The sequence below is a fragment of the Mastigoproctus giganteus genome, chromosome 7 (genome assembly GCF_048544385.1).
Source record: "Mastigoproctus giganteus isolate SK-2022 chromosome 7, ASM4854438v1, whole genome shotgun sequence".
NCBI lineage: Eukaryota > Metazoa > Arthropoda > Arachnida > Uropygi > Thelyphonidae > Mastigoproctus > Mastigoproctus giganteus.
The window spans coordinates 25,001,209-25,027,591 of NC_143581.1; the positions used below are offsets into that span (position 1 = coordinate 25,001,209).

The 26,383-nt window shown below is 38.1% G+C and overlaps 1 protein-coding gene across 1 annotated transcript in view; it reads right to left on the bottom strand.

Moving 5' to 3' along the window:
- Window positions 1–615: 615 nt before the first annotated feature.
- The window catches only part of LOC150082669 (tumor protein p53-inducible nuclear protein 1-like), a 60,888-nt gene continuing 35,120 nt past the window's right edge, over window positions 616–26,383 (bottom strand). The window contains exons 2-4 of the mRNA XM_090378239.1: window positions 17,502–17,645; window positions 695–925; window positions 616–623 (exon numbers count right to left, since the gene is read on the bottom strand). Of these exons, the coding sequence (XP_090234365.1) occupies window positions 616–623; window positions 695–925; window positions 17,502–17,628 (366 nt within the window). The 5' untranslated portion in view covers window positions 17,629–17,645. The remainder of the gene's footprint in view (window positions 624–694; window positions 926–17,501; window positions 17,646–26,383) is intronic.

Consider the following 26,383-nt stretch of genomic DNA (forward strand, 5'->3'; position numbering starts at 1 on the left):
AAAAAAAACACAATGACTTATGTGCAAATTGAGAAAATTTTGTTTCTGTGAGTCTGCCATATTGCTCATTTGTTCCTCCAACCAGCATGTGGCAACAAATGTAATATTCAGTGCTTAAGCTATAATATGTGGTATATGGACTTCCTATGTGATATGCATAAAAAAATAATAATTACCACATTGTTTGCTCCGATTTTAATGAAACTTGGAATGGCTTGACAAATCTTTTTAAGATGAAAATTTGTCCAATGGAAGTTGTACTGTTACATGCAAAAGGGTTGATGGACATGGTGAAAACAATAGGCATATTATGCATATATGCTAACATAGCTAAAAAGATATGGCTTTAATACCTGATGAAAATGCTTTGTTCTCAAATCAGTTATTTTGATAAATATATGATTAATGACCTAAAAAAATAATATGAAATTTTAATTTAATAACAGGAAAAGAATATTACTATTACCTGTTTTTGATGATGAATGGTGATGACTTTTTGCATGGTTCGCCTTCTGGCATGCATTAGTTCTTTGGCAACCGTTTTTTAAAATTTCAGAATTCAGAAAACAAACAGAAGATGCTTTAGTAAGGTTTTCGCTATTCCTACTAACCAAACTATTTCTCTGGTTGACAGAATTAAGTGGCAGGCATACTGATACAGATGGGGGAGGAGTAGATCCATAAACACTCATACTTGGATGTTCAATAAGAAGATTTTCCATTGGAGAAATTTCTAATGGAGATGGGCTTGTGGCAGTGAAGCATGGTGGCGGTGTTATATACCAACTACCTTCCATAATTAGCGGACTTGATGGACGAGTAGTACTAACTGCATCTTTACAATTTTGTGTAGTAGATACAAAATTATCCATGCTATCTGCTGTTATAACATTAACATCATCCACCTCATTTGGTTTAACAAATTCTGAAAGATAACATAACATAGTTTGAAGCTATATAAAAAATTATGCATTTATTACTTACTTTTATATATATATATATATATATATATATATATATATATATATATATATACATACATACATACATACACACACACACGTTTGGTGAACACACAAATATAAATAAATGTATTCCTCAACTTAGTCAATTCTAATGTATGCCAACAGCAAATTGCCATCTATGTCAATTCTTATGGCAGTATGACCTGCATTACATTCTTTTGAATTTTTTTTTATTTTATTAGAAGTAATTGTCACATTTTGATTATTAACAAATCTGGACCTGCTTTTATTGTGGGGTGGGGGACACAAAACAATTTTATTAATATTTTTTAATTTATGTACTGTAGGTTAAAATATAAATAATGCTGTAAAAGGGAATCTGGATCAACAAAACCGGCAATATTAACTGTTTTAGAAATAGTATATAGTAAGGTAGTTTTGGTAATTACTGTAATACACGGAAACATGTATTACATGTTCCCGTGTATTACAGTAATGAACTGATAGACGTTGATTACGTTACAAGGGAAGACAAAACAGACAGCAATTAGAAAGAGTTTATTGTTGAGGTCTAAAACTAGAAGGCAATTTAGACCTTGCTCACAAAACTCTGCATACAATTCTTAAAGTAAAGACCAGAATCTGTGTGGAAGCTAAAAGTTGCAGTCATATTTCAATCAACAATTATTAGAAAATATGCAGTACTGATGGAGGAAGAAAGGCTTGATATTTTAGATTCAAGACATCTTTAAAACCTTGCCAGCATTCATGTTAAGGCTTTCAGTGTTTTTAAGACATTGAAAGTTCAGCATAAAGAAGGATCCAAGGATTAAAGTATCAGTGAAAGCGCAGGATAGTTTATGCATTTCAAAAGTAGGTATAGCTTGCATCACATTAGGGCACAACGTGAAGCTGCTAGTGCTTGCAAACAGGTGGCTGAAAATTTTCTCAAGAGACTAGCAGTTATCACTGAATGGTAGGAGGGTACTATCATTCCAAGCAAGTTTTCATTGTTGATAAGATGTCTTTTTTTGGAAGATGCTATTAAGAACCTACATCAGCCAGAAAGAAACAACACTACCAGGTTTAAAACTAGGAAATGCCAGCCTTTCAGCTTAGGTCAAATGCTACAGGTGATTTCAAATGGAAATTCTTGCTTGTTTATCACCCAAACATATCCAAGGGCATGTTAAAGGGAGACTTATTGTCATCAGAAATCCAATCCAAGAGCCTGAATAACTGGGGACTCACTTTTGGAGTAACTTACAAACTTCTCTTGTAATCTCTTCAGAGCAACTGTGAACTGAAACCTGCCACTTATAAAGCATTGTTACTCATGAACAATTCAAAAACAAGATCTTTTTATACTGACTGTTTAACACCATGTTTAAAATAGCGTAAACTTACTTGTTTTATGGTAGAATCATTCAGGATTTCATAATCAGATATTCCTTAATGGCAAATTCCTAACAAGGAAATATCTGTAGGTTAGATGAATGAGCTAGGTCAATAACAGTGAACTTTTTCAGGCATTCATAACAAAAAACAAATTTACTTTTTTTGTGTTATTTTCAATGACACAGAACACTTTTATTAATTTTGCTGAAAATAATAATAATCCAACACATCATCACGGGATGCAAGGTGATCACCCAGACTGAGTACACTCACAGACATGACCAGGTAGCCAAGATCATATATCAGAAGCTAGCAAGGAAATACCAGTTGATCAAAGAAAGTGTACTGTATTTCAAGTATGAACCCCATGCAGTACTAGAGATCCCAACCCATAAGCTGCACTGGGGCCATACCATAATAACAGACAAGGCAATCTGCACAACAGATTGGACATAACCCTTGTCAACAAGAAGGAAAAGGCTATCTATCTGACTGACATAATGGGGCCCAAAACTGATAACCTCCAGAAAACCCACGAGAAAAAAAAATCAGAAGTACATGAACCTGAGACAGGAGATCAAAGAGATGTGGATTATGCAACAAGTAACGACTATCCCGATCATTGTGTCAACCACCAGTATGGTGCCAAAGACCCTACATAACACCTAGCAGCAAAAGGTCTCCCAGAGAACAGCTACAAGGAACTGCAGAAAGCCACAATCCCGAACATATGCAGGATAGTCAGAGTTCCTCGACCAACAGTAACACCAGACATAAGAACCACCCTGTGAACTTGGTAGCAATACCCATCAAGGGGTGAAACCCCCAATCAAGAAGAAATAATATAAGAGCAGCAACAAAAACAATAATAATAATAAAATAATAATAAAAATCATTAGAGGCATAAAACATAACATGAAACTATACAAGGACATTTATTAATATGTTTGTCAAATAAATAAAGAAATAAACAGTACCAATAATAATAAACACAAAAGCCATTCAACACCAATAATAATAATCGAGATAAAAAATAGGCTTAGTAGGACAATTAAATTTAGCACAAATGGTTTTCCCTAGTAGATGCTTCAACCAAGTAAACCATTATTTTGTTTAATTTTCAGCAACATTATTTATGAACACTGAATCCAAACCAAAAATTTAGCACATTAAAGCAGAAGGCAAAAATAGTAAATAGCAACGTGGAACCTAGCAAGTTCTTTGCACATATAATTCCAAGTAAACAATAATGGTCCAAAACAGCTCAAATATCACTGTGTATATCTAAAAAGGTACCAAAAGTTTCAGCCATTCACCTTTAACCAATAATTAATTAATTAATTAGCAATTTATCAACATATATTTAAGGGACATCTTTGTCAAGTCCTGCAAAACTGCTGCCAGGTTAATAAAAATAGCATCAAAAAAAAAAAGCTGAATCTGTTATTCATTTAATGTTCAAAGCATCATTACAACTGTTTCAAGACTTACTGGGCTTTCATCAGATGACCTCTGTTAGAAAAGTGATGACAGTGGATGAATAATGTGTTCAGTCTAAATAAGTCCCGCAATATTTCCTACTTTGCTTGAACGGCAATTTTAGTTTAGTATTAAAGGTTAAAAATACTAAACTTTTGCTATGTGCTTAATTGGAAGGTTATTTACATACATTGCTTAATGAACTAAGATCACTCTTTATCGAGTAATGCCTGTCTATTTGAACAGGCAGTACTCGATAATAGCAATTTATGTAAATTCATGGATAATGACATTGTTTCGCTCACTGTAGAGACCAAATGTCCCCAAGATTGAATGCAGAATGTGTGTATAAATATATATATATATTGCTTCACTATTTTGAGAAAATTAGTGGGGAGATATATACAGGAGGATATGATTACAGTATTTTCAAATTTAAAACGAAATAACAGAGGAAAATAAAAATTAAAGTAAAAATTGATAGATAATATTTTTTTTGACTCTTGTCAGAAGAGAGTGAAAAGGAGTTAAAAGTAGTCAAGAGAGTAACAATTTAAAATATATATGAAAGAACAGTATTTTACTAAAAAATATAAATAAATAAGGATGCAACTTCATATTGGATTTTTATTTATTTTACTCGGTGTGTAACTTGGTGATCTATTCAAAATGTGATGAACAATCAAAAGTGTAATATAATGTTGGGATGACACATTGCTCAGGTTATCGCAACCAAAATACTTGGGGAGGGAAAGCACTTCACTTGTGTTATGTTGTTATTTGGTTTTTAGGAGCATTAGCAACTAAGGCCATATTGCTCCGGGGATATGCGGTAGTCATTCCCTGACCTTTCCGCATCCTCTGTATTTGGTGTTCACGGGCTCGGACCCTGGTCTAATCAAGAAGCTTGTGCTACACACTGCTGCTCCTGCCCACCTGGCTATGGAGGCACCTCACTTCATTTGCGTAAAGTTCAGAATCTGTTTATTATGAATAGGCTAAAAATCATATATTTTACAGGTGTTTTCTCTCCTATGCTTGTTCAGTGATTATAATCTTACTCACACATACACACAAAAAAATCACTGCAAAACTCACCAGGACCAAAACAACAACTCACATTTAGCTTGGTCTAATAACAAGATTAGACCATTAAAATGAAGTACAGGAGAAAATGCATGAAACACGTGATTTTTAAACTATTAGTAATAAACACATTCTGAATTTTACACAAGTACTTTCACATTTCAATTATTATTATTTTTTAATCAAAAGTCTTATTTCTTCACTGGATGTCTCATTCACTTAAACATAATCAGAACCTATTTTGAAGAAGTAACACTCACCATACCCCTCCCACCCAAACTGCGTAAAAATTTTAAGCAAGTGCATATGCATCAATTTTTCTGAGGCCTGTATTTTAGAGTGGAGTTTCACAACTCTCCTTCAAAGATATATAATCACTTTTGCTCAGAAATTTGAACAAGGTCACCATCATCCTTACTAAAAAAAAAAAAAATGCATTACCTTCCAAATAAGTATAATCAGGTATAGCACCAAACAGGTTAAGCCATTCTTTTTGTGTGCAGAGATTTTGATTTTGATTTAGATTTAATTGGTGCATTAGCATCTAAGGCTATAATGCGCCAAAACGAGGTAATATATAAAAATTTATTCTCTCAGTGACCTAAGTAGTTAGGCCACCATTCTGTAATTATTATTATTATTTTTTTTTTTCATTTACTTAGCTTCATTTTTTTTTTTTTTTTTTTTTTTTTTGTTATTACTCGCGCTCTGTTCTGACATTTGGGATGTGGACTATCATTGGTGCCAGACAGCTCTCCCTTTTTTTTTTTTTTTTTTTATCACAGGGAATTTATTTTATTTTATTTTTCTTATTTTATTTATTTATTTTTTTTTTTTATTTATTTATTTAATATATTTTCTTTTTCACCATGGGGAATTATTATAATTATTTATTTGTTTATCATTATTATTTTATTTTATTTTATTTTTATTTTGCACCACGGGAAATATATTTTGTTTTTATTTAATTTTTATTTATTATTTTTTATTTTATTTATTTATTTTTTTTCCCCTCTCTGGAGTGGGCCCCCAGAGAAATCTGGCCCACCTTTTGGCAATATCAGGTGGTTCAGAGTCTCGCATCGAGACAGTACGTGCTCCATTGGGACTGGCCCACCTTCCCGTGGTGTGGACGAGTACCCAGAATCATCTGTCCAGGTGACTGATGCTTCTGGGTAGCCAAGAGGCCAGAACAGAACACACACACAATACACACAAACCGACGTCACACACATCTGGCCCATTTGTAGTGATACTGTTCTTCACAGAGATACGAGGCGGAGTTGAACTCACGTTCTAGGAGCTGCCCTTTACAAAAACACATGTCCACATATATAATAAAAGACATAACAATAACGTAAAAATTTTAAATACGAGTAAAAACCTTTATTGATTTAAAAAAGCTAAAAACAGCAGACACATTGTCATTGTCAGATAAAATCTGACTGAGTGTATAAGGCTCAGTTAGATGGTTAAAAGCAGTAAAACGGATATTGCTAAAATCTGGACAGTCAATTAAAAGGTGTCTAATCGTTAAAATTGTGCCACAGGACACAAACATAGGAGGGTCATCAGCCCTCAGCAAAAACGAATGAGTTAAATGACTGCGTCCTATGCGGGTCCAGACAAGAACAACTTCCTCCTTACGATTCCTGCGCAGACTAGACTGCCACGGTTCAATTACAGGCTTTATACGATATAATTTATTCGCAGTCTGTCTATTCCACGAATCCTGCCATTGGGAATATATCTTTTGGTGTATTATTTGCCTGTAGTCTGTATAGGGGACTGACAGGCAGCGGATATCATATTCACGTCCAAGGAGGAAGTGAATCTTCTCCTGAATACTAGACAGAACTGGATGAGGATTATATCTCACAGATATTAAAGCCTGTAACACGCTGAGAGAATCGGAATATAAAATGAACCGTTGGTATTGGCATTCATTAATGTGATCCAAGGCTAACTCTATAGCATGCAGCTCTGCAGTAAATATACTGCATTCAGAGGGAATCTGCTCCGATGTAGTGCTGTCTGTAAAGACAGCAGCAGATCCCACATATGATTCCGACTTAGAACCGTCTGTGTAAACTGGCGCGAAGTCGGAATGTTCAGCTCGGCGTGCTGAATAAAGCTGCAGGTAGACAGACGATGGAGTGTCCGACTTTCCCCAATTTCTAAGGGACAAGTCACATGTTGGAACATGAGAATGCCAGGGTGGAAGGGGTTGCTTTGGTGTTTGGGCAACCTTGTCTACCTTAATATTAAGTTCTTTGTGTAGCTCTTGGAGACGAATACCAAAAGGACGATCGGCAGTCTTACGGGTGTTGTACTAATTTTCCCATCGTGGTTAAAAAACGGCCATGTAGGATGGTCTGGCAGGGATTTCAGTTTTAAGGCGTACTTTAGAGACAACTGCTTACGTCGAAGTGATGACGGTGGTTCGTTTGCTTTGACGTATAAGCTCTGGACGGGAGATGTTCGAAATGCTCCAATAGCGATACGGAGAGCCTGATGATGGACAGGATCCAGCCATCGAAGTACACTGTCTCTGGCCGAATTGTATACCAGGGAGCCGTAATCTATTCTGGATCGTACAAGTACACGATAGATGCGTAGCAGGGTGCATCGATCCGCACCCCAAGATGTTGAGGAAAGAGAGCACAGAATATTCAGCCCTCTTGTGCACTTTGTGCGGAGTTGACAGATGTGATCCAGAAAGGTCAGCTTTTTATCGAATACGAGTCCCAAGAATTTTGTGTCCGCTGCTACTGGAATTGCATTTTGTCTGAGCTTTAATTCAGGTTCAGGATGAAGATTACGCTTACGAAAAGTATACACAAACGGTCTTCTCCGGCGAGAACCTGAAGCCATTAGCAAGAGCCCAGGAGTTGAGGCGATCAATAGCTTTCTGCAGTTGTCTTTCAATAACCCTCATGTTGCATGACTGACAAAATATGCTAAAGTCATCAACATAGAGGGCACTGTTTACAGTTGGAGGAAGTTGTTCTGTGATGGAATTTACTTTGATGGCAAAAAGCGTGACGCTTAATACTGATCCTTGTGGTACTCTCTTCTCTTGACTGAAGGAACGAGAGAGTGAGGATCCCACACGAACTTGGAAAGATCGATTGGCTAAAAAGTTTTTAATAAAAATGGGGAGTTGCCCCCTAAGGCCAAGGCTATGCAGATCTTTTAAGATGCCAAATCTCCAAGTTGTATCATACGCTTTCTCCATGTCAAAGAACACCGACACCAAGTGTTCGCGTTGTAGGAAAGCATCCCGGATGGATGTTTCCAGTCTAATAAGATGGTCCAAAGTGGACCGGTTCCTTCGGAAGCCGTACTGGATTTTGGAGAGAAGGTCGTTTGATTCTAAGTACCATATTAAAAGGGAATTAACCATTCTCTCCAGGATTTTGCACAGACAGCTAGTCAGAGCAATAGGATGATAATTGGTGGTGACTTTTGGATCCTTTCCTGGCTTAGGAAAGGTAAGAACGATTGCCTTTCGCCAGTAGTCCAGAAACTGCCCTTCAGTAAAGATTCTGTTATACAGAAGGAGCAGACAATCCATAGATTTTGATGAAAGATGTTTAATCATTTCATAATGGATGCCATCTGGTCCAACGGCACTTGCTTTGGAAAGAGCGAGGGCTCTTTTCAGTTCCAGAATAGTGAAATCCCTGTTGTAGGGATAAATGCTCTTAGATTTAAAGTTAAGTGCCTGTTTTTCGATTTTATATTTCAGGACCAGGAACTCTGGGGAATACGAAGATGTTGCAGAGATGTTAGAGAATGTTTCCCCAAGAGAATTGGCTATTGCAGTTGGATCTGCAATAGCGCATCCATTATAATCTAGGATTGCAGAAGGGTGGGATGTATATTTTCCCATCATTTTCCGGATTTTATCCCAGACTGCCTTAGAATTGGTAGCCTGGTTAATAGATGAGGTAAAACAGATCCATGATTCCTTTTGACTCTGACGACGGATATATCGTGCTTTGGCTCGTGCACGTTTAAAGGCTATAAGGTTGGTCGTGGTAGGATATCGGCAAAATATCCCCCCTCTTTGTTTTGAGCCTTTTTTGCTGCTGTGCATTGTGAATTCCACCAAGGTTTGGGAAATGGTGGAAATCGGGCAGATGTTTTTGGAACAGCATTCGCAGCTGCTTGGACATTATTTTCTGTGATGTACTTAACTGCATCATTGATAGGCTCTTGACTGACCGTGCTAAGATCAAAATTTGCCTGATGTTGGAAGGCAGTCCAGTCAGCCTGATCAATCTTCCACCGTGGTAACCTGAAGGGAAGACATGGTCTCCCACTGTATAACGAGGTTATCACAGGGAAGTGATCACTTCTGTATGGATTCTCCTCCACTTCCCAAGTGAGTGAAGGGAGTAGAGAAGGGGAGCAGATAGAGAGATCAATGGCAGAAAAAGTACGGGTAGGCATGTGGAAGAAGGTGTTTGTTCCTGTATTTTGAAGGGAAAGGTCATTGTCATTGAGCATACGCTCTATGACTCGTCCCCTTCCGTTGATGTTAGCACTACCCCACAGGGTATTATGTCCGTTAAAATCCCCGAGAAGTAAGAAAGGGGGAGGCAACTGCATTAGATCATCAAGGTCTGCCTGGGAGATGTCAGTCCCAGGTGGCAAATAAATGGAGCACACAGTTAATAAAAATCCCACTGAAAGGCGAATTGCAACAGCCTCTATGCTGGGTGTAATTAGCAAGGGCTGCACTGGGGTCTGGTTACCCACAAGGATAGCCACTCCCCCATATACAGAGCCATCCGCAATTCTATCCTTTCGAAAAACTGTGATGTTGTGCATGGTGGGATCATCATTTGCCTTTAGATATGTCTCCTGCAAGCAAAAGCAAACTGGCTCGTGCTTTTGCAGGAGGGCCTTGATTTCATCAATATTTCGCCGGAATCCACGACAATTCTACTGTAGGAATTTAGCCATTATTTTGGCTTGGTGGGTCCATCAGGCGGCTTCCGAGGTGCTGAGGGCCTACTTTTATCAGTCTTGGATTTATCTTTTTTGGGGAAGAATGGACGCTGTCCCGTGTCCATTTCCTCCTCCGCAAAGAGTTCCAAGACTGACTCTTCGGGTACCTCCTTCTGCTCGACATCCATCTTTTCTTGGGTACTAGGGGGGACTTGCCCTTTCTTATTCTTTTCTTTCATAATTACCTTTGTTACTTGTGGAGCATTAGGAGGTACCGATATAGGAGTGGCAGCTGATTGGTCCTTTTGTGCAGGTTTTTGAGAACTTAAGAGATACCGCACGATGGGAGAGAAAGACTCCTTTGGAGTAATGGTCATGTCCGTCTGAGTTCCGACGGAACATCTCCCTGCTACCTTCTGCGCGTAGGTAGGTTTGTTGATATTCAGGGGTTTGACCGATTTCCTTGCCTCCTGGTATGATATATTTAGCTCTGCCTTCAGCCATTGAATTTCTTTTTCTTCTTTCCACCTCTGGCATGCTCGTGAATAGGCCGGGTGTTCACCTTCACAGTTAATACAGGTGGGTTTTGTGGCTGAACATGCTGTTGTTTCGTGGTCCTTTGCACCGCATCGAGCGCATGCAAGGACTCCAAGGCAGGCCATTTGAGAATGTCCATACTTCTGGCATTTAAAACACCATAAAGGGTTCGGAACGTATGGACGCACTGAACAGTTGATGTATCCAGCTTTAATCTCATCAGGAGGTTTAGGAGAGTTAAAAGTCAGGATAACGCTCCTGGTTTTAACAATTTTTCCATCCCTTCGCGCAGTAATTCTCTTGACGGCAATAACTCCCTGGGGTTTTAATTCGGAGCAGATTTCCTCCTCGGTTACGTCGAGAAGGTCCCACTCCAAAATGACACCTCTCGATGAATTGAGTGTTCTGTGTGGTGTCACTGTTATAGATATTCCTCCGATTGATGTTGTTCGGAGTAGATGTTCAGATTGTCTGTCGTTTTTAGTTTCAATTAAGAGGTCTCCAGAACGGAGCCTCTTAACTGATTTGGGAGAACCTGCTAACCCTTTTTGAATAAAAAAGGGCGACATTTTACCAATCGGTTTTTCACCGGTGGAGTGTATAATTAGGAACCTTGGAACAGGCCCCGATGGTACTTCAGTTCGCTGCCTCTTTGTACTAATAATACTATCTGTGTCTTCGTCTATGTTTGCAGATAGGGACCGGGTTGGGGCCCCTGAAGAAATATGTTTATCAGGATTCATATAGTTTTTAAATTGTTCAGTGCCCGGGCTCCCCACCCACCACGGAGCCCAAAGAGACGCCCACTACCCAGCATGCAATAAATGCGCTCGGGAGTGGAACGCCAGGGCTACCCAGACACTATACCCGCACCGCCGCCAGCCTGAATCCTGTCCCTCGGACCATGAGGGTAGGGGCGCGGCATTGACATGGTTGACCCTCACAGGCGAGCCTACTAGCCGATTGATCCTAGCCGGGCCTTCCAGGACCACCCGTCTTGTCGAAGCAGGGGCCAAAGTAGTGTATTGAAGCTGGGCCCCTCAACCACCAGGATCCCCCTTTCCAAATTTCCACGGGTCGCAGCGCACGGCAAACACGCTGGATTCCATTGATGTAAGCCTGGAACCTGGGCTGTGGGCGTTGGATCCCAGTGATGCTAGTCTGGAAGTCCAGCAGCGTCACTGGGAGGTCCCCTCACCACGTACAGGTGCCCACGTCGAGGGGGTGTGCAGAGAAAGAATGTCCTATAGTTAATTATATATAATTATTATTTTGTTTAAAATTCATAATCTTATTTAAATAAGGCTTAATAAAAAACTTCCTAAAAGTGCTGAATAAAGATGGACATAGTTTCTAATACTTGAAGCAAAAATTGCACACTCGGTGACATGAAGATAAAAAAAAAAAAAAAAAAAAAAAAAGAGGAACTATTCGTTGGTTTATAAATCAAAACGTTAAAAGATAATTCTATTGACAGTATACACAACGTATGCAAAAAGCAGCATCGAATTCAGAAACTTTTTGAGGACATCAAAGATCAGCAAATTAATTATGAGAACTTGATAATTAACTCCTGCAAATGTACAAAGAACTGAGTTTTAATAAGAGCTCAAAAATTCAACTTTTTACTTTTCCATCTTAATCCCTCCCCCAAACTTGGGTTGCATTTGTGATGAACATGGGGAAAGACTTCACAATGAAAAATGGTAGGAAGGCACAAATATATATGATTAACATATTTCGTTATGAGAAAAAAACAAAAGGTTTAAATTTGCTGGCCACTGTAATTCCCTTGGATTGGAAAAGGGTGTATCGCCAATCCACAAAGGTGGTTTGAAGAGGAAGTGGGTAACTACAGATCAGTAAGTAACTTAGAATACAATATGGGATCATTTAGATACGAATGGTTTCAAGGTACTGTGTTGCAAAGAGAAAAATTTGTTTAATTAACCTAAAATACTATTATGACAGTACCACTAATGAGTTGTGCAAGAAATAACACTGACTTTTGTTTATTTGAACCCAAGTGAGAAATTGTTGCATAAGCTGGAACACAGAGTTCACAGGTAAGATCCTTAGATAGATTATGAGATGACTGCATAAAAGGAAGAAAAGTGTTTGTAATTAGTGGTTACTCTTCAGAACGGATAAAATAAAAAGTGCAAGTGCCAATCTCCCTCAGAGATTAGCACTTGTACTGGAATAATCCTGTTTATAATTTTCTTAAATCATATGTATATGATGAATATACAGGGCATGATGTCAAAAATCTGTAGATAATATGACAATTGGAAAAATGGTTAATGACTATCATCTGATGCTTCAGAAAAACTTGCCATCAGGGATGGTCAGGTAAATGACAACAATGTTGTAATGCTGCAAAATGCAAGGTTTTACACTTTGAAAATAAAAAACCCCAAAATAAACATATACAGCCATTCCCTGACTTACACAAGGGTTGCATTCCACAGAACTCTACGTAAGTCGGAATTTCCCTAAATGCTTATGCAGCACTCGCAAATTTGATTGAATTTCATTGAAGCAAAAAAGAAATGTTTGATGAACACACAAATAGAATTATTTGTGTTGATCAAATTTTTTTCAATTTTTTTATCTCATGCGCAGGAAAAATTACAAAAATTTCAAAATTATAAAAAGAGAGGAGCCAGGCGTAACGTCAGCAAGTTTTACCTTTCGAGCATTTTTGCCAGAATTAACTCTTCAGCTGATAAGCACGCCGCTGTGGAGATTTAGAAGGATTTTTTTTCCAAAACATCACAAAATTTCTCTGCAGCTGCAGAATCGGCACTGGCGACTTCACTGCATACTTTAATGTTTTGGAAACCAAGGTGATGCTTGAACCTATTAAAACCACTCGTTGCTTGCCACAAACTTGGCTTGGGGTTCGCTGTACTTTTTTTTTTGCTTGAATGGCCATTGGACTCAGGGGCACTTGTTTCTGAATCTGATTTTCCATTCATATTATTAATAGCTTTTACATCTTCGACATAGAACCTGAACGCTGTTTTGTGATCATTGCTGATCTTATATGTATTGATCCTTTAACATGTTCTTTTATACGGGCACTGTCCCTTAAAATAGTATTCCCTGTTGAAGCAGCGAGACCTAATTCCGTGAAATGTGTTTTAGAAAAATATTACTTTGTACTTCTTAATCATCTTCATTTCTAAATCAATTTTGTTTCGTTTCCTAGCACTGCCAGCACTTGCACTTTCCGTTGGTCCCTTTCCCTTCACTATTGTAATAAGTAAATAGGAATGAAGAGGAGACTCTGAAAATTTATTTATGTTTTTTATGTGACTGAAGATTTCAGTGAAGGGGAACTCATTTCACCATAATACCGTAATGTAACAGCCCATGCAATTCCAGTTATTGAGATTATTGCAGATGCAATAAGATCGAGCTTACTACCCATTCATAATAGATTGTGCTAACAGAAAAGCCCAATAAACTGGAAAGTGCAATTGTTTTATGGTAGTGACCTCCAGAAATGTGTTTTAGAAAAATATCACAAAGGCATTCAAAATTGATTCTTATAATGGAACATATGATAATGATGAAAGTATAGTGCTGTTTGTTATTTGGTTTTTAGGAGCATTAGCAACTAAGGCCATATTGCTCCGGGAATATGCGGTGGTCATTCCCTTGACCTTTCCGCATCCTCTGTGTTTGGTGGTAAGGGGCTCGAACCTCGGTCTAATCAAGAAGCGTGTGCTACGCACTGCTGCACCTGGCCACCTGGCTATGGAGGTGCCAATTTGGTATTGGCCAACAGGCTGTGTCAGATATTAAAAAGCAAAAAGAATCTATAAAGACATTTTCTTTAAAATTCAATGTGGGGAGTGATAAAATCAGTGTATCAAATAGACAGACAGAAAAAAGCCAAAAGAAGTGTTGCTAGAAGAAGCTGTATTTAATTGGTGTATACCCAGCAACGATCAAGTGCCAACACCACCTGAAAAATGTATAAAAAGACAATACATTTTTCATCTGTTGACAGATAAATGTATTGTCTTTTTATAGTTTTTAAATAAAGGCTCTACAGGGATATTTTTTTTAAATTTATTTTCATCAGCACTATCTACCATTAATTTTTCATTTATTTGTTTTCTAAGGTTTTTTTTTTTTTTTTTTTGTCTTTTATGGCTATCTTCTGCTTCACTAATCCGGATGACCTTCCCCCCCCCCCAATTACTCCGGATTAGTGAGAGTTTACTGTACTAATATTGCAACTCTGATTCTGTTGAAATCTGCAAAGTATGTCTTTAAAAAAGCAAGTCTGAGTATTAGGTATTCTGCAATATCCCTATGCACTGGATCATAATAATAAGCTAAAGCATTTGTTGAAAACACCAGGAGTGTGTAATAAAAATGAACACCATGGGCAGGAAATATTACTTACAAAGGGGCATAGATGTCTAACATTAATTTATAATTTGGTTTTTATTTTATCTCTTACATGCCATTGTTTCAGTTTGAAGCCGGTTAATCAGATTATAATTTTTTGGTGGTAATTTGGATTACAAGTTTCTGGTTGGTGAAAAGAATGCTGTTTTACTGTTGTTAATAGACTTTACATTCCATGCAACTGCTTGTGTAAGTGGAATTCTTATTTTAATTTTTGTCTTTTTGCCAGTTTTTTTAGTACTAACATTCAGTTAGTAGAGCTTCACATGCAAAATAAGGCAGTTATTATTGGACTGCTGGTATTAAATTTTTGAATGTGTTGGCACATTGTCCACAATACAAGAAAAATAAAATAGCAAACTTTTATTATTACATCAGCATACAAGATTATCAATTTCATTTGCAAATTTAGCAATAGAATTAGTAGATGCATACCTATCCATTCACTCCAAATGCTTGTCTAGTTCTGCCTTGAAATAATTTAAGTTTTCAACCTCCATTATGACAGTTGGAAGTTTGTTCCAACTATCAACCACCCGCTGGCTAAAGGCACATTTCTGCACATCTCTTCTACAATTGTCTTTCTTCAATTTGAATTTATGTTCTCTCAGGTGAGTAACCTAAGCAAGAGGAAGAATCTCATCAGCACTGAGCTTGCTCAAAACATTCAAGGCTTTATACCTCAATTAGATCACCTTGCACATGCCTATTCTCAGATGCTGCAATTTGCAGAACTTAAGTCTTTCTTGGTTTCTTGGAACCAACCCTTTGTTCCTCTCACCAATCTCGTTACCCTTCTCTGTACTTATTTCAGCAGTTCTACATCCTTCCTAAAATGAGGCCTCGAGACCTGTATGCAGTACTCAAGGTGTGGCCTGACCATTACCTTATACAAGGGGACAATCACCTCCTTATCCCTGCAAGCAAATTTCTGTATATCAATGAAAAGACAACATGAGCAACAACAATGTTGCTCATGTTGTCTTTTTCAAGGAGGCGGATGCCCCCGAAAGCTTCAATGGTGTTTTATCGTTTTTAAATTTATAATTTTTAATGCATTTTAAATTCATCAATTCAATTTTATTTGTTGTAAAGTAAATCAGTTTTTGTATATTATTATTTTACAGTTTTTATTGTATCATTTTAGTATACTATTCAGTATCATTTTATCATTAAATCAGTTATTTAAACGGTTGGTGTATTTGACTAAACTTGTGGTATGTATAACCCCAACCTTAGAGGCCTTTTTGCAGAAACTTATCTTGTTCATTGCCAAACTGTAATGTCAGTCTTCAATTCACATATAATTAGCATTGAAAGGAATGACAATTCTTTGATAGAAGTTATTGAAGCTCTTGCTTCTATAAGGGATATTCTGCCCCAAAGAAGTAAATGTCAGTTCATTTCCCTCAAAGTGAAGGAAATGTTGGAGAAGTGGCAAGAAGAGGGATATACAGAGAAATGTGGAGTTTTCAGAATAAATATCAAGAACTTATATTCATCATGCACTGGATACTCGGACATGGAATTGAAACCACTGGAAGAAGTTTCTTCATTCAGGTGATGTCTTTAAGAGAATGAATGAACTTTAATGGGATAGCATAGTTTCAACAATTAGATACTTCATACAAAAGGAGTGTGTGTGATGTGAAGAGCTTTGATTAGTTTTGTAATTTAAAAAATTTTTTAGCGGAAATTAAGGATATTGATGTTTCTGTTCCTTGTAATGTAAGATGGGCTAATTATTTTAGCCACTGTAAGAATGAAGAGTGTTTCTCAGAGCTATTAATAATTGCTCAAATTTTCTTTTCCATATTTATTGAAAGACTGTTTTCAATGATGGAGATGCAGTGGTCTAAGGATAGAAACTAGTTTACTGTAGATTCTATTAAGGGACTAATGCTTATAAAATTCAATTTCAGTGATATTCTGTGTAAAGATTCATATTTATATTTATCCATTCATATTTATCCAAAAACACAAGGTTTACAGAAAAAAACTGCATAAGTGGAAAAATATAAAAGAATGTAGAGAACAGCAAATAAATTACACTGAGAAAAATAAAAGTATTTGTTTTATTCATACTATAAGTAAATTTTTTGTGTATCATTTTTTACAAGTTAACAATCTGCATAAGAATGGTAAGTGTGAATTCTGTTAACTTAAGGGATTTGAGATATTCAATTAAAATATTTAACATGTTATTATGTTGCCAGTGACTGTGTTATTACCCTATTATCATAATAAACTGTTATTAAAGGCATAGGCATTTTTGAAAAGACTGTAAGAGAATGTAAGGTGTGTTTTGGTACAAATAGGCAAAAGCATTCTCAAAATGCTGGATTTTCCTGCCCAAATGTCCTCTTTTTTTTAAGGTTAGAGAGGTGGCAGCCCTAGCTGGATCAGCATCTATGAGAAAGGAGAAACACAATGAGTACTGTTTTTTTTTTCTTCCCTAGTTGGTTCAGTAAAAGTTTCTGGCTTCCTTACACAGTACAGCCACTACTAATCCCATCACTTACCATTCTCAAGGTATTTTGCCTGAATATGGACTGTAGTTGGTACCCAATAGACAACAATATTATAAGAATCTGAATGCTAATTAAAAGTGTTTTTTCAATCCCATTTTTAATTCGTACAAATACTTACCCTTGATGTCTACTAAAAGCCAGTCATCCTCTGTTTCCCAAACATCACATTTTACTGGAAAGTCACTTGGTATAGCCTCTGACTGTTTACTTTCTCCTAAAATATAGCTTGCTAATCCACTGAACATTTCTTTTTTGAACGAGACTGTAAAGATAAAAGTTTTAGCACTAATAAATATTTCATAGTTTTACTTAGATTCAAATCATGATGAAATGAATAGTCATTGACTGTTATATGGACAAGTCTGGAATACAGCAGAATGAGATTACACAGTCTTCCGTGCTGCTGAACTACAAGGGGAAAGAATATCTGGGGATGGACTAATTCTTTATCATGGTGTGCAGCATGACCAATATAATATACCCATATCTGTCGGCACTTGGAAAATCAAGTGTCTTCAAAAATAAAGATGGCTGTGTGGGGGGGGGCTTAAAAAATAAAATAAAAAGAAGTGACACTATGTTAATTGACTGGGCAAAAATTCACTTCTAATGTGGAATTCATGCCAGAAGCAAATACTATGCCCAGCATACATATGATCAGTGTGAATGCTTAGTGAACACTTACCACAACTTAAGAAACCAATACACAAAATGAGATCAGACAAAAGAAAAGGCAATCCTGGAAAAACCTTGTCTCCAATACTGGCAACACACACCCTTGGGGTGTAGTTTATAAAATCGTCACTAGCAAACTACCTCGTGGAGAGTTCACGAATGCAACAATCACATCAAATGGAATTCTGACCAATACTTGGGAGGACTCAGTGGCATAAACATTCTTACCTGTTTATTTCCAGAAGGTGACCGACAAGAAAATGAAACACAAAGACACATTTGTGAAGAAAACACCAATTATAATAACAACCTGACTGAACCGCCTTGAAAAACATGAAGCTGCTCTTACAAAAACAATAAGACTCCTGGAAGTGGAGATCATTCACAAATTCTACGAGCACTTTCTAGAACACCTATTGGCCCTTAACAACTGCCTTGAAAACTCTTCCTTCCCATCCACATGGAAGTAGCTTGCATTCGCTTAATCCTCAAGAAACTACACAAAACACCAAAACAGTCAAGTTCTTAACGGCCAATTACCCTTATACCTGTTCTTGGGAAGATATTAGAATGATTATTGTGTACCAGCGCTACCAAATACTACAATCAGGCAAATTTACAATCCCCACACCAACATGGGTTCAAGAAAGGCAAAACACTTACCACTACTCAATCCACAAATGACCAAAAATATCAGCTTGCTGTCTCCATAGATTTTGCAGGAGCTTTCAATGCTCTCTGGTGGCCTAGAATCATGAGGCATCTGAGGCTTGCCGCCCTGCCAAAAAATCTCTACTCCTGCCTACAGAATTATCTGATGAACAGCACACTCACGATCCGTACAAAATACAAAGAATCCTCCAGAGTTGTCACCGAAGGTTGCCCACAGAGGGTCTGTGGCCGAGTATACATGACTTCTAGCATTCGCGGATGACCCGATTATCATTACAGATGCAAACATATGTGCTCAGCTTGAGGAAAGGACAAATTCGGGCCTAAAGGCTATCCACGATTGGACTACACACAAACTAAAAATATCAACTGAAGACTCAAGCAATTCTAATCAAAGGCAGCCTCAGTGCCACTAGATCACCAATGATCAGGATTGATGTTTGACCAGTAAAACTTACCTTCCACACACATCTACAAAATCTTGCAGAAAAGGTAAGTAAATACAAATCATGCATGATTTTTGGTACTAATTTAAAAAAAAAAAAAGTTTATAATTTAATCACAAAGGTTTTAAAATCACCTCTGCATGATTATGACGTCGTTATCTCTACTAGCAAATGTTTGATAAATCATCGATAGGACACCATGCAACATTGCAACCTGTCCACAATTCTCGGACAACTTCATGTCTGACAGTATCATAAGTCCCATTCCTCCACTACCAACTTTAGTTCAACTCCACCAAGTGTATAAGTTATTTTGGGGTTACTATTCCCCAGGTGTAAGACCTTGCTTTTTTGTTGAATTAAAGCATAACTGCCACTTTTCTGACCATCCCGGAAGTCTATCTAGGTCACACTGAAGAAGCTCTGCTTGGCGGCTATCATTAACTACTCTACTGATCTTTACATCATTTGCAAGCTTAGACCTCACACCCTCCATAGATGTCATTTAAGATAATCGAAAACAACAGTGGTCCCAATACTGATCTTTGGGAAACCTCACTACTTACATTAACCCAACCTGAGGAATAACCATTTATCACAACCCTCTGCTTGGTGCCCTCAAGCCATCGTGCTATCCATCTAAGGATTTTCCCTATGATTCCAGCCTGCTCCAACTTATAAAGTAACCACTCATGTGGGACTGAGTCAAATGCTTTGTGAAATCCAAATAAACAAATGTCGAAATTATTCCCTAAATCCAGCTCACGAGTGACCTGTCAAAATGGCTAACCAGATTTGTTAAACATGATTTTTCCTTTACAAAACCATGCTATGTATCCTACAGAATTCCATTTCCATCTAAATGATCCTGAATTCCACCCTTGATCATTGCCATGATTTTCCCCACTACTGAAGTTAGACTGGCCGGTTGGTAATTTCCCATTACACTCTTAGAACTACCTTTATGTTCCAATTTACACCAATCCAATGAAATCTCTCCTGTCCAGTGACACTCTCATAACTAGCCTTAATGGTTCGATGCACTCACTTGCCGCCTCCTTTAAGATTATAGGGTATATGCCATCAACCACAGGAGCTTTACTCGCCTGTAGGCGTGAAAGTTCTCATTAAATAATCATTTGAAATTTCAACATCGTTAATTATATTTTTTTCAACTTCACTTACATAATATCTCATTGACACAAAGGGTTTTTTTTATGTAAATATCAATGCAAAGTAACTGTTGAGTTCATTTGCAACTTCAGCTTTGTTATCTAATACTATCCCACGTCTATTACATAAGGGTCCAATCTGATTTGTCCTGTTCTTTGCATTTATATATGTGAAGAATTCCTTAACTGCACTCTATGCTCTCTTTATTCCTTATCCCCACTCTTTGCTCTCTCCCAGACTCAGTAAGATACTATAGTGAAAAATTATACCTCACTTAATAAAATGTCTTTCTCCTTCAGAAAGTGATGAACATAATTCAACTGTGGAAGACCAACATGGAACAGAACATCAGTGTTCCGCAAATTCTTTCCAAAATAAGAAATTTCCCGACTCCAATGAGATCTTAAAAGATAAACTTGAGTCAGAAATTAATGAAATACTTAACTATTTTTGCTAAAAAAAGTTAAAAGCCTAGAAAATATCAACTGAGATTAGCATTAACAGAGGCATATGAAAGCAAGCTTATGCAGCATCAGTCAACATTTCACCCCTCCGTTCATTCCAAATACCTGTCCGGCTCAGCCTTAAATTTATTCAGGCTATCAATTTCCACAACAAAAGATGGAAGTCTGTTCCACCAATCAACTACCCGCTGGCTAAAGGCAAATTTCTGCACATCTATTCTACAAGTGTCTTTCCTCAAATTGAATTTATGCCCTCTTAGGTGATTATTCTGAGCAAGAGGAAGAATTCCACCAGCATCGAGCATGCTCAAACCATTCAATGCTTTATACACCTCAATCAGATCACCTCACAGGTGGCTAGTCTCCAGACATGGCAATCTGCAAAACTTTAGCCTTCCTTCGTAAGAGCAACCCTTTGTTCCATTCCCTAATCATGTTGCCCTTCTCTGTACTCGTTTCAGCAGCTCTACATCCTTCTTAAAATGAGGCTTGCAGACCTGTATACAGTACTCAAGGTGTGGCCTGACCATTGCCTTACACAAGGGAATAATCATCTCCTTATCCCTGTTAGAAAAATTCCTGTATATCATTGACAAGACACCATGAGCTACTTGCAGACCGCCTGCATTGCTGAGAAAACTTCATATCTGCCTGCACAATTATCTCCGGGTCCTTTTCATTCTCTAACGCTGTCAGTGTAGTACCACAGAGTTGATATGTTGCTCTGGGGTTACTGCTTCCATTGTGTAGTATTTTACATTTGTCAATGTTAAACTTCATTTGCCACCTTTCAGCCCATCTGCTCAACTTTTCTAGAGTTGTAGCATCGTACTGTCATTAGTGGCCTTAACAACCCTGCAGCAGCGTACTGTCATTAGTGGCCTTAACAACCCTGCCAGCTTCATATGGTCTTCAAACTTGGACATTAAGCCTGATATACCATCATCAATATCATTTATAAATACAGAAAATAACAATGGACCCAGCACTGAACCCTGAGGGACTCCACTAATAACATTAGTCCACAAAGAGCAGTGTCCACTGATTACCACTCTGTCTTCTCCCACTCAACCATCCCTTTATCCATAGCAGCAATTTGCCTCCAATGCCACACTGCTCCAATTTGTGCAGCAGTCTTCCATGTGCAACAGTATCAAAAGCCTTTCTAAGATGCAAATATATGTCAAAGTTATTCCCTGCATCCAGTTCCTTTGTGACCACATCACAGTATCCAATCAAATTGGTCAGACAAGACTTCCCCCTAACAAAAACCATGCTGTGTCCGAGCTATAACTGAAGTCTTGATGATCCTGCAATGCTTCTTTAACTAGTGCTTCCATTAATTTCCCTGGAATAGAAGTTAAACTAATAGGTCTATAATTACTTGTGTCGCCCTTTGATTCTCCTTTGTGAACTGGGGTCACATTTGCACATCTCCAGTTCATGGGTACCTCTCCTGAGTCCAAGGAAGCTCTCATAATTATGGCTAAGGATTTGCTTACTTCCTCTGAGATCATCTACGATTATCTCTGTACCAGAATAGAATCCAAAAGGGCGTTTTCTGCCACTAATCAAATATTGTATGTACCAAAATTAGACCCATTTTAAACGATCATACTACTGAAAGCTTATGTTTCTTAAGAGCTCACTTTATTCGGACAGGTAGTGTGGATGCTTAAACATAACTAAACTTTGCAGGAACAATATGTATTTTTCTTTTTTTTTTTAGAATAACTGTATTTTAATGATTTTTTCAGAATATTTATTATTGCAATAAAAGTTTATTTAAGTCATGAATAATTCAAGTAATTACAGTACTTATTTTTTTCCTTACTTTATCGCCATCAAAATTTATTGAGAAAAATGTTTGTATTTGGAATACCGGTATTAATTAATAACCAGTATTAATACCGGTTTCATAAATTAAAAATATGGAAATACCGCTATTAAGATTTTGACCGGTATTGTAAGCCCTAATTCGAACCCACCATCTTGGTATGCTCCTGGCTTGCACGTTACATATATATTAATCAGCCATGGTTCCTTCAAAGTCAAGTTAACTGAACTAGGAATTGATGATAACCCTCTGTGTTTGTGGAGAAGACAAAAATTGGGAGCATATGCTTTATGACTGCCACCTTTACCATGCCCCTAGAAGCTGCATGCTCACCTCTACTATCTCTTCCTTGTGGTGAGGAGCACTACTTCCTTGCTAACGAAAACAAATGCACACAGCTCTCAGGCTCTGCCCAAGCTGCTTTTGAGATTGGGAGGACAATTCTATCACAGCCCAGCCAGCAGCAAGACCAGTAAACTAACAATTAAAGAAAACTCACATGGAATCATTGAAAAAAAAGCTGCCAAATGGTGACCCTCTCTATGTGCACTCTAGCCTTGCAATTCTATCAACTTTTGTCTGTCTACTGGGAAGGTCCCAGAACAGGGAGTAATCCACTCCATCGCTCACCTACCTATCTCAACTGAACAACTGAAGGATGCCTTCCTTCCTCGTCCTTCTATCTTCCTCCCGACTATGAATCCAACTCTCATGCTACCTACCTCTATTCATCCCCCCCCCATTAATTTGGGCTTTCTGGATGGAGACCAGGCGATTCTGGCGGAGACCAGCCAGGCTATAATGGGCAGCCTGGCTCATCTCCCATTGGTGGTGGAGGACAACGTAGGGTCCAACTAGGGGCCCAGCAGCCGAGTAGCCAGACACAACAACAGAACAAAACACAATACTACATAAACCAGGCACTACACTTTTCCTGTTTTTTGCAGTAGTTCTACATTTCATCGAAGAGTACATATGATGCAGATGTGGGAAGCCACCGGTAGTACTTGACCCCAAATACTGCGCCACTGTCTGTCCATCCCCAAGTGATTTTTATTGAAAATGTGCTTGTTGAATGATGGACAGCAGACTTAAAGTGGACCTATGGGATTTATTCCCTTCCTTCTATTGTTTACATTAAGCAAAGAAATGTTTGCATCCTTTACTAAAGATTTCTCATAATCTGCCTTAGCTTGCCTAAAATCTTTAGTAACTTGGTTGCAGACTAGTTTATATCTATGACAGGTTTCTGTATCACCTAATAACTTATATGCATCCCATGCACTTTTCTACTCTGCAATGAGTCTCTACCTCATCTAACATCCATTTAGGTCTAAGCCTTGAACGGCATTTCTAGTTGCTATGAAAAGCCTACTAGCTTTATGATTATTTCCTCGAATACTTCCCATTTAGAATTTGCTGATGGTAACATTATCAGTTGGTCCCACTGCATAGAATTTATGCAGTGGGACCAACTTGATATCGATGATTCAACTGTTGATGATCCTGCTGAGGTTGCCGACAAGCTAAATTAGTATTTTGCACCTGCATTCACACATGAAGAATTCTTTAGGGAAGTGGAAGCTACAAGTTTGTCAAACTCTACTATAGAACTAAATGAGTTCGTAATAACTGAGAGGAAAGTGGAAGAGAAATTGCTGAAGTAAGCAAACCCTTAGCCATAATTATTAGAGCATCCTCCGTAGCCGAGTGGTCAGGTGCGGGAGTGCAGTAGCACACGCTTTGAGTAGACCGGGGTTCAAGCACCTGACTGCTGAATACGGTCGATCTGCTAACCCGCACTGGACCAGCGTGGCAGATTATGGTCCATTTCCCTCAGCATGAATTTTGAGGAGGCTTCCATCCTGCAGTGGGTTGATATTGGCTGCACTTTACCTTTTTTTTTTTTTTTTATCTTCGATTCAGCGACAGTCTACAATGACTGTAGATGTGCAAATGTATTTCCAATTCACAAAGGAGGAATAAAAGGGTGACACGAGTAATGTTAGTTTAACTTCTGTTTTGGAGAAAATAATGGAGTCATTGGTTAAAGTCATTGGTTGAAGAGTAGGAGACCGGCAGAATTACTTAACAAGTACAGGTCACTATTGAACAAAAGCCGAGAATTAGGGTTGAATTTGAAAGTGTCTGCAATTCTGCCCAGACACGATAGGAGGGAGTATATGATGAGAGCCTTGTCGATCAATTCGGCCCTGGAAAGATTGTGCAAGGCTCAAGGGGTAGAATTTTTTTCAGCCTGGACTGTACTTGTTAACAGGAGAGATTGCTTCTACAGGGATGGGATACACTTAAATAGAAAGGGTGCAAGAATATTTGCTGATGCTATCGAGGCAGTGTTATTTGGGTCGGAAAACTGCTAGCTTGGGGGGGGGGGACAAAGACCAATAGATTGACAGTAGCCACTGGCAGAGGTGAAAGAGATTCTTGCACTGCTTCTATTAGAATGAGCAGAAGCCTGAAAAACAAGATGCATGATATTTCAGAGACTGCTGGGAGCCATTGCGGTACAAGTAAACACATGGGTTGTGTTAGAGTAGCTAAGAATAGAAACAGGTACAGGTATACTTGCGTGTACACCAATGCTAGGAGTTTAGTAAATAAATTTGATGAATTTGAGGTATTGCTCAAAACATCAAAGGCAGATATTGTTGGGATATCAGAGACGTGGTGTCACACAGATATAAGGGATGCAGAACTGGAATTTGGGGAGTACGTCTACAGAAAGGATAGACAGGATAGGAAGGGGGGAGGGGTTATGCTATTAGTTAAGAACCACATAAAAACCAAGGAAGTGAAGCCAGTCGACATCGCTGGACAGTGCAGTGTTGAGTCAGTTTGGTGTGACATAAGCATTGGGAGATCAAAATGGAGAGTAGGAGTGTGCTATAGGCCTAATGACTCTGATGAGTATAATAAGAAAGTGTACAGGGAAATAGAGTGGGCCAGTAAATCAGAGAGTCTTATAATGAGAGATTTTAATTTCCCGGATATTGACTGGAATTTGGGGGCTGGTCACTCACACACTAGCAGGGCTTTTGTGGATTTATTGGATGATTGTTTTCTACATCAGCATGTTCGGGAGGCAACTAGAGGGAGTAATACGCTTGATTTGATTATCAGCAGTGATTCTTCATGCATTAAGAATCTGCAGATAAATGAACCACTAGGTGGCAGTGATCACAGTGTGCTGAAGTGGGATTTACTCAAAGAGGTAACTACCATTAGGGGTAAAGGGAAGGGTTATTGCTTCCGTAAAGGCAACTATGATGGACTGAGACAGTATTTAAATTCTATACAGTGGGACCAACTGATGATGTTACCAACAGCAAATTCAAAATGGGAAGCATTCAAAGAACTTATCTTGGAAGCTACTAGGCTTTACATACCAACTAAGAAATATTGTTCAAGGTTTAGGCAAAAATGGATGTCAGATGAACTAATGAGGCATATGGCAGAGAAGAAAAATGCATGGGATACTTACAAATTAACACATGACACAGAAGCCTATGATAGATACAAGTTGATATGCAACCAAGTTACAAAGGAGGTTAGGCAGGCGAAGGCAGATTACGAGAAATCCTTGGCAAGGGATGCAAAGAAAAACAGCAAAGAGTTCTTTACTTATGTAAACTCTAGAAGGAAGGGGATGAATCAGATTGGTCCACTTGATATTGATGCGTCAACCGTTGATGATCCTTCTCAGGTAGCTAAC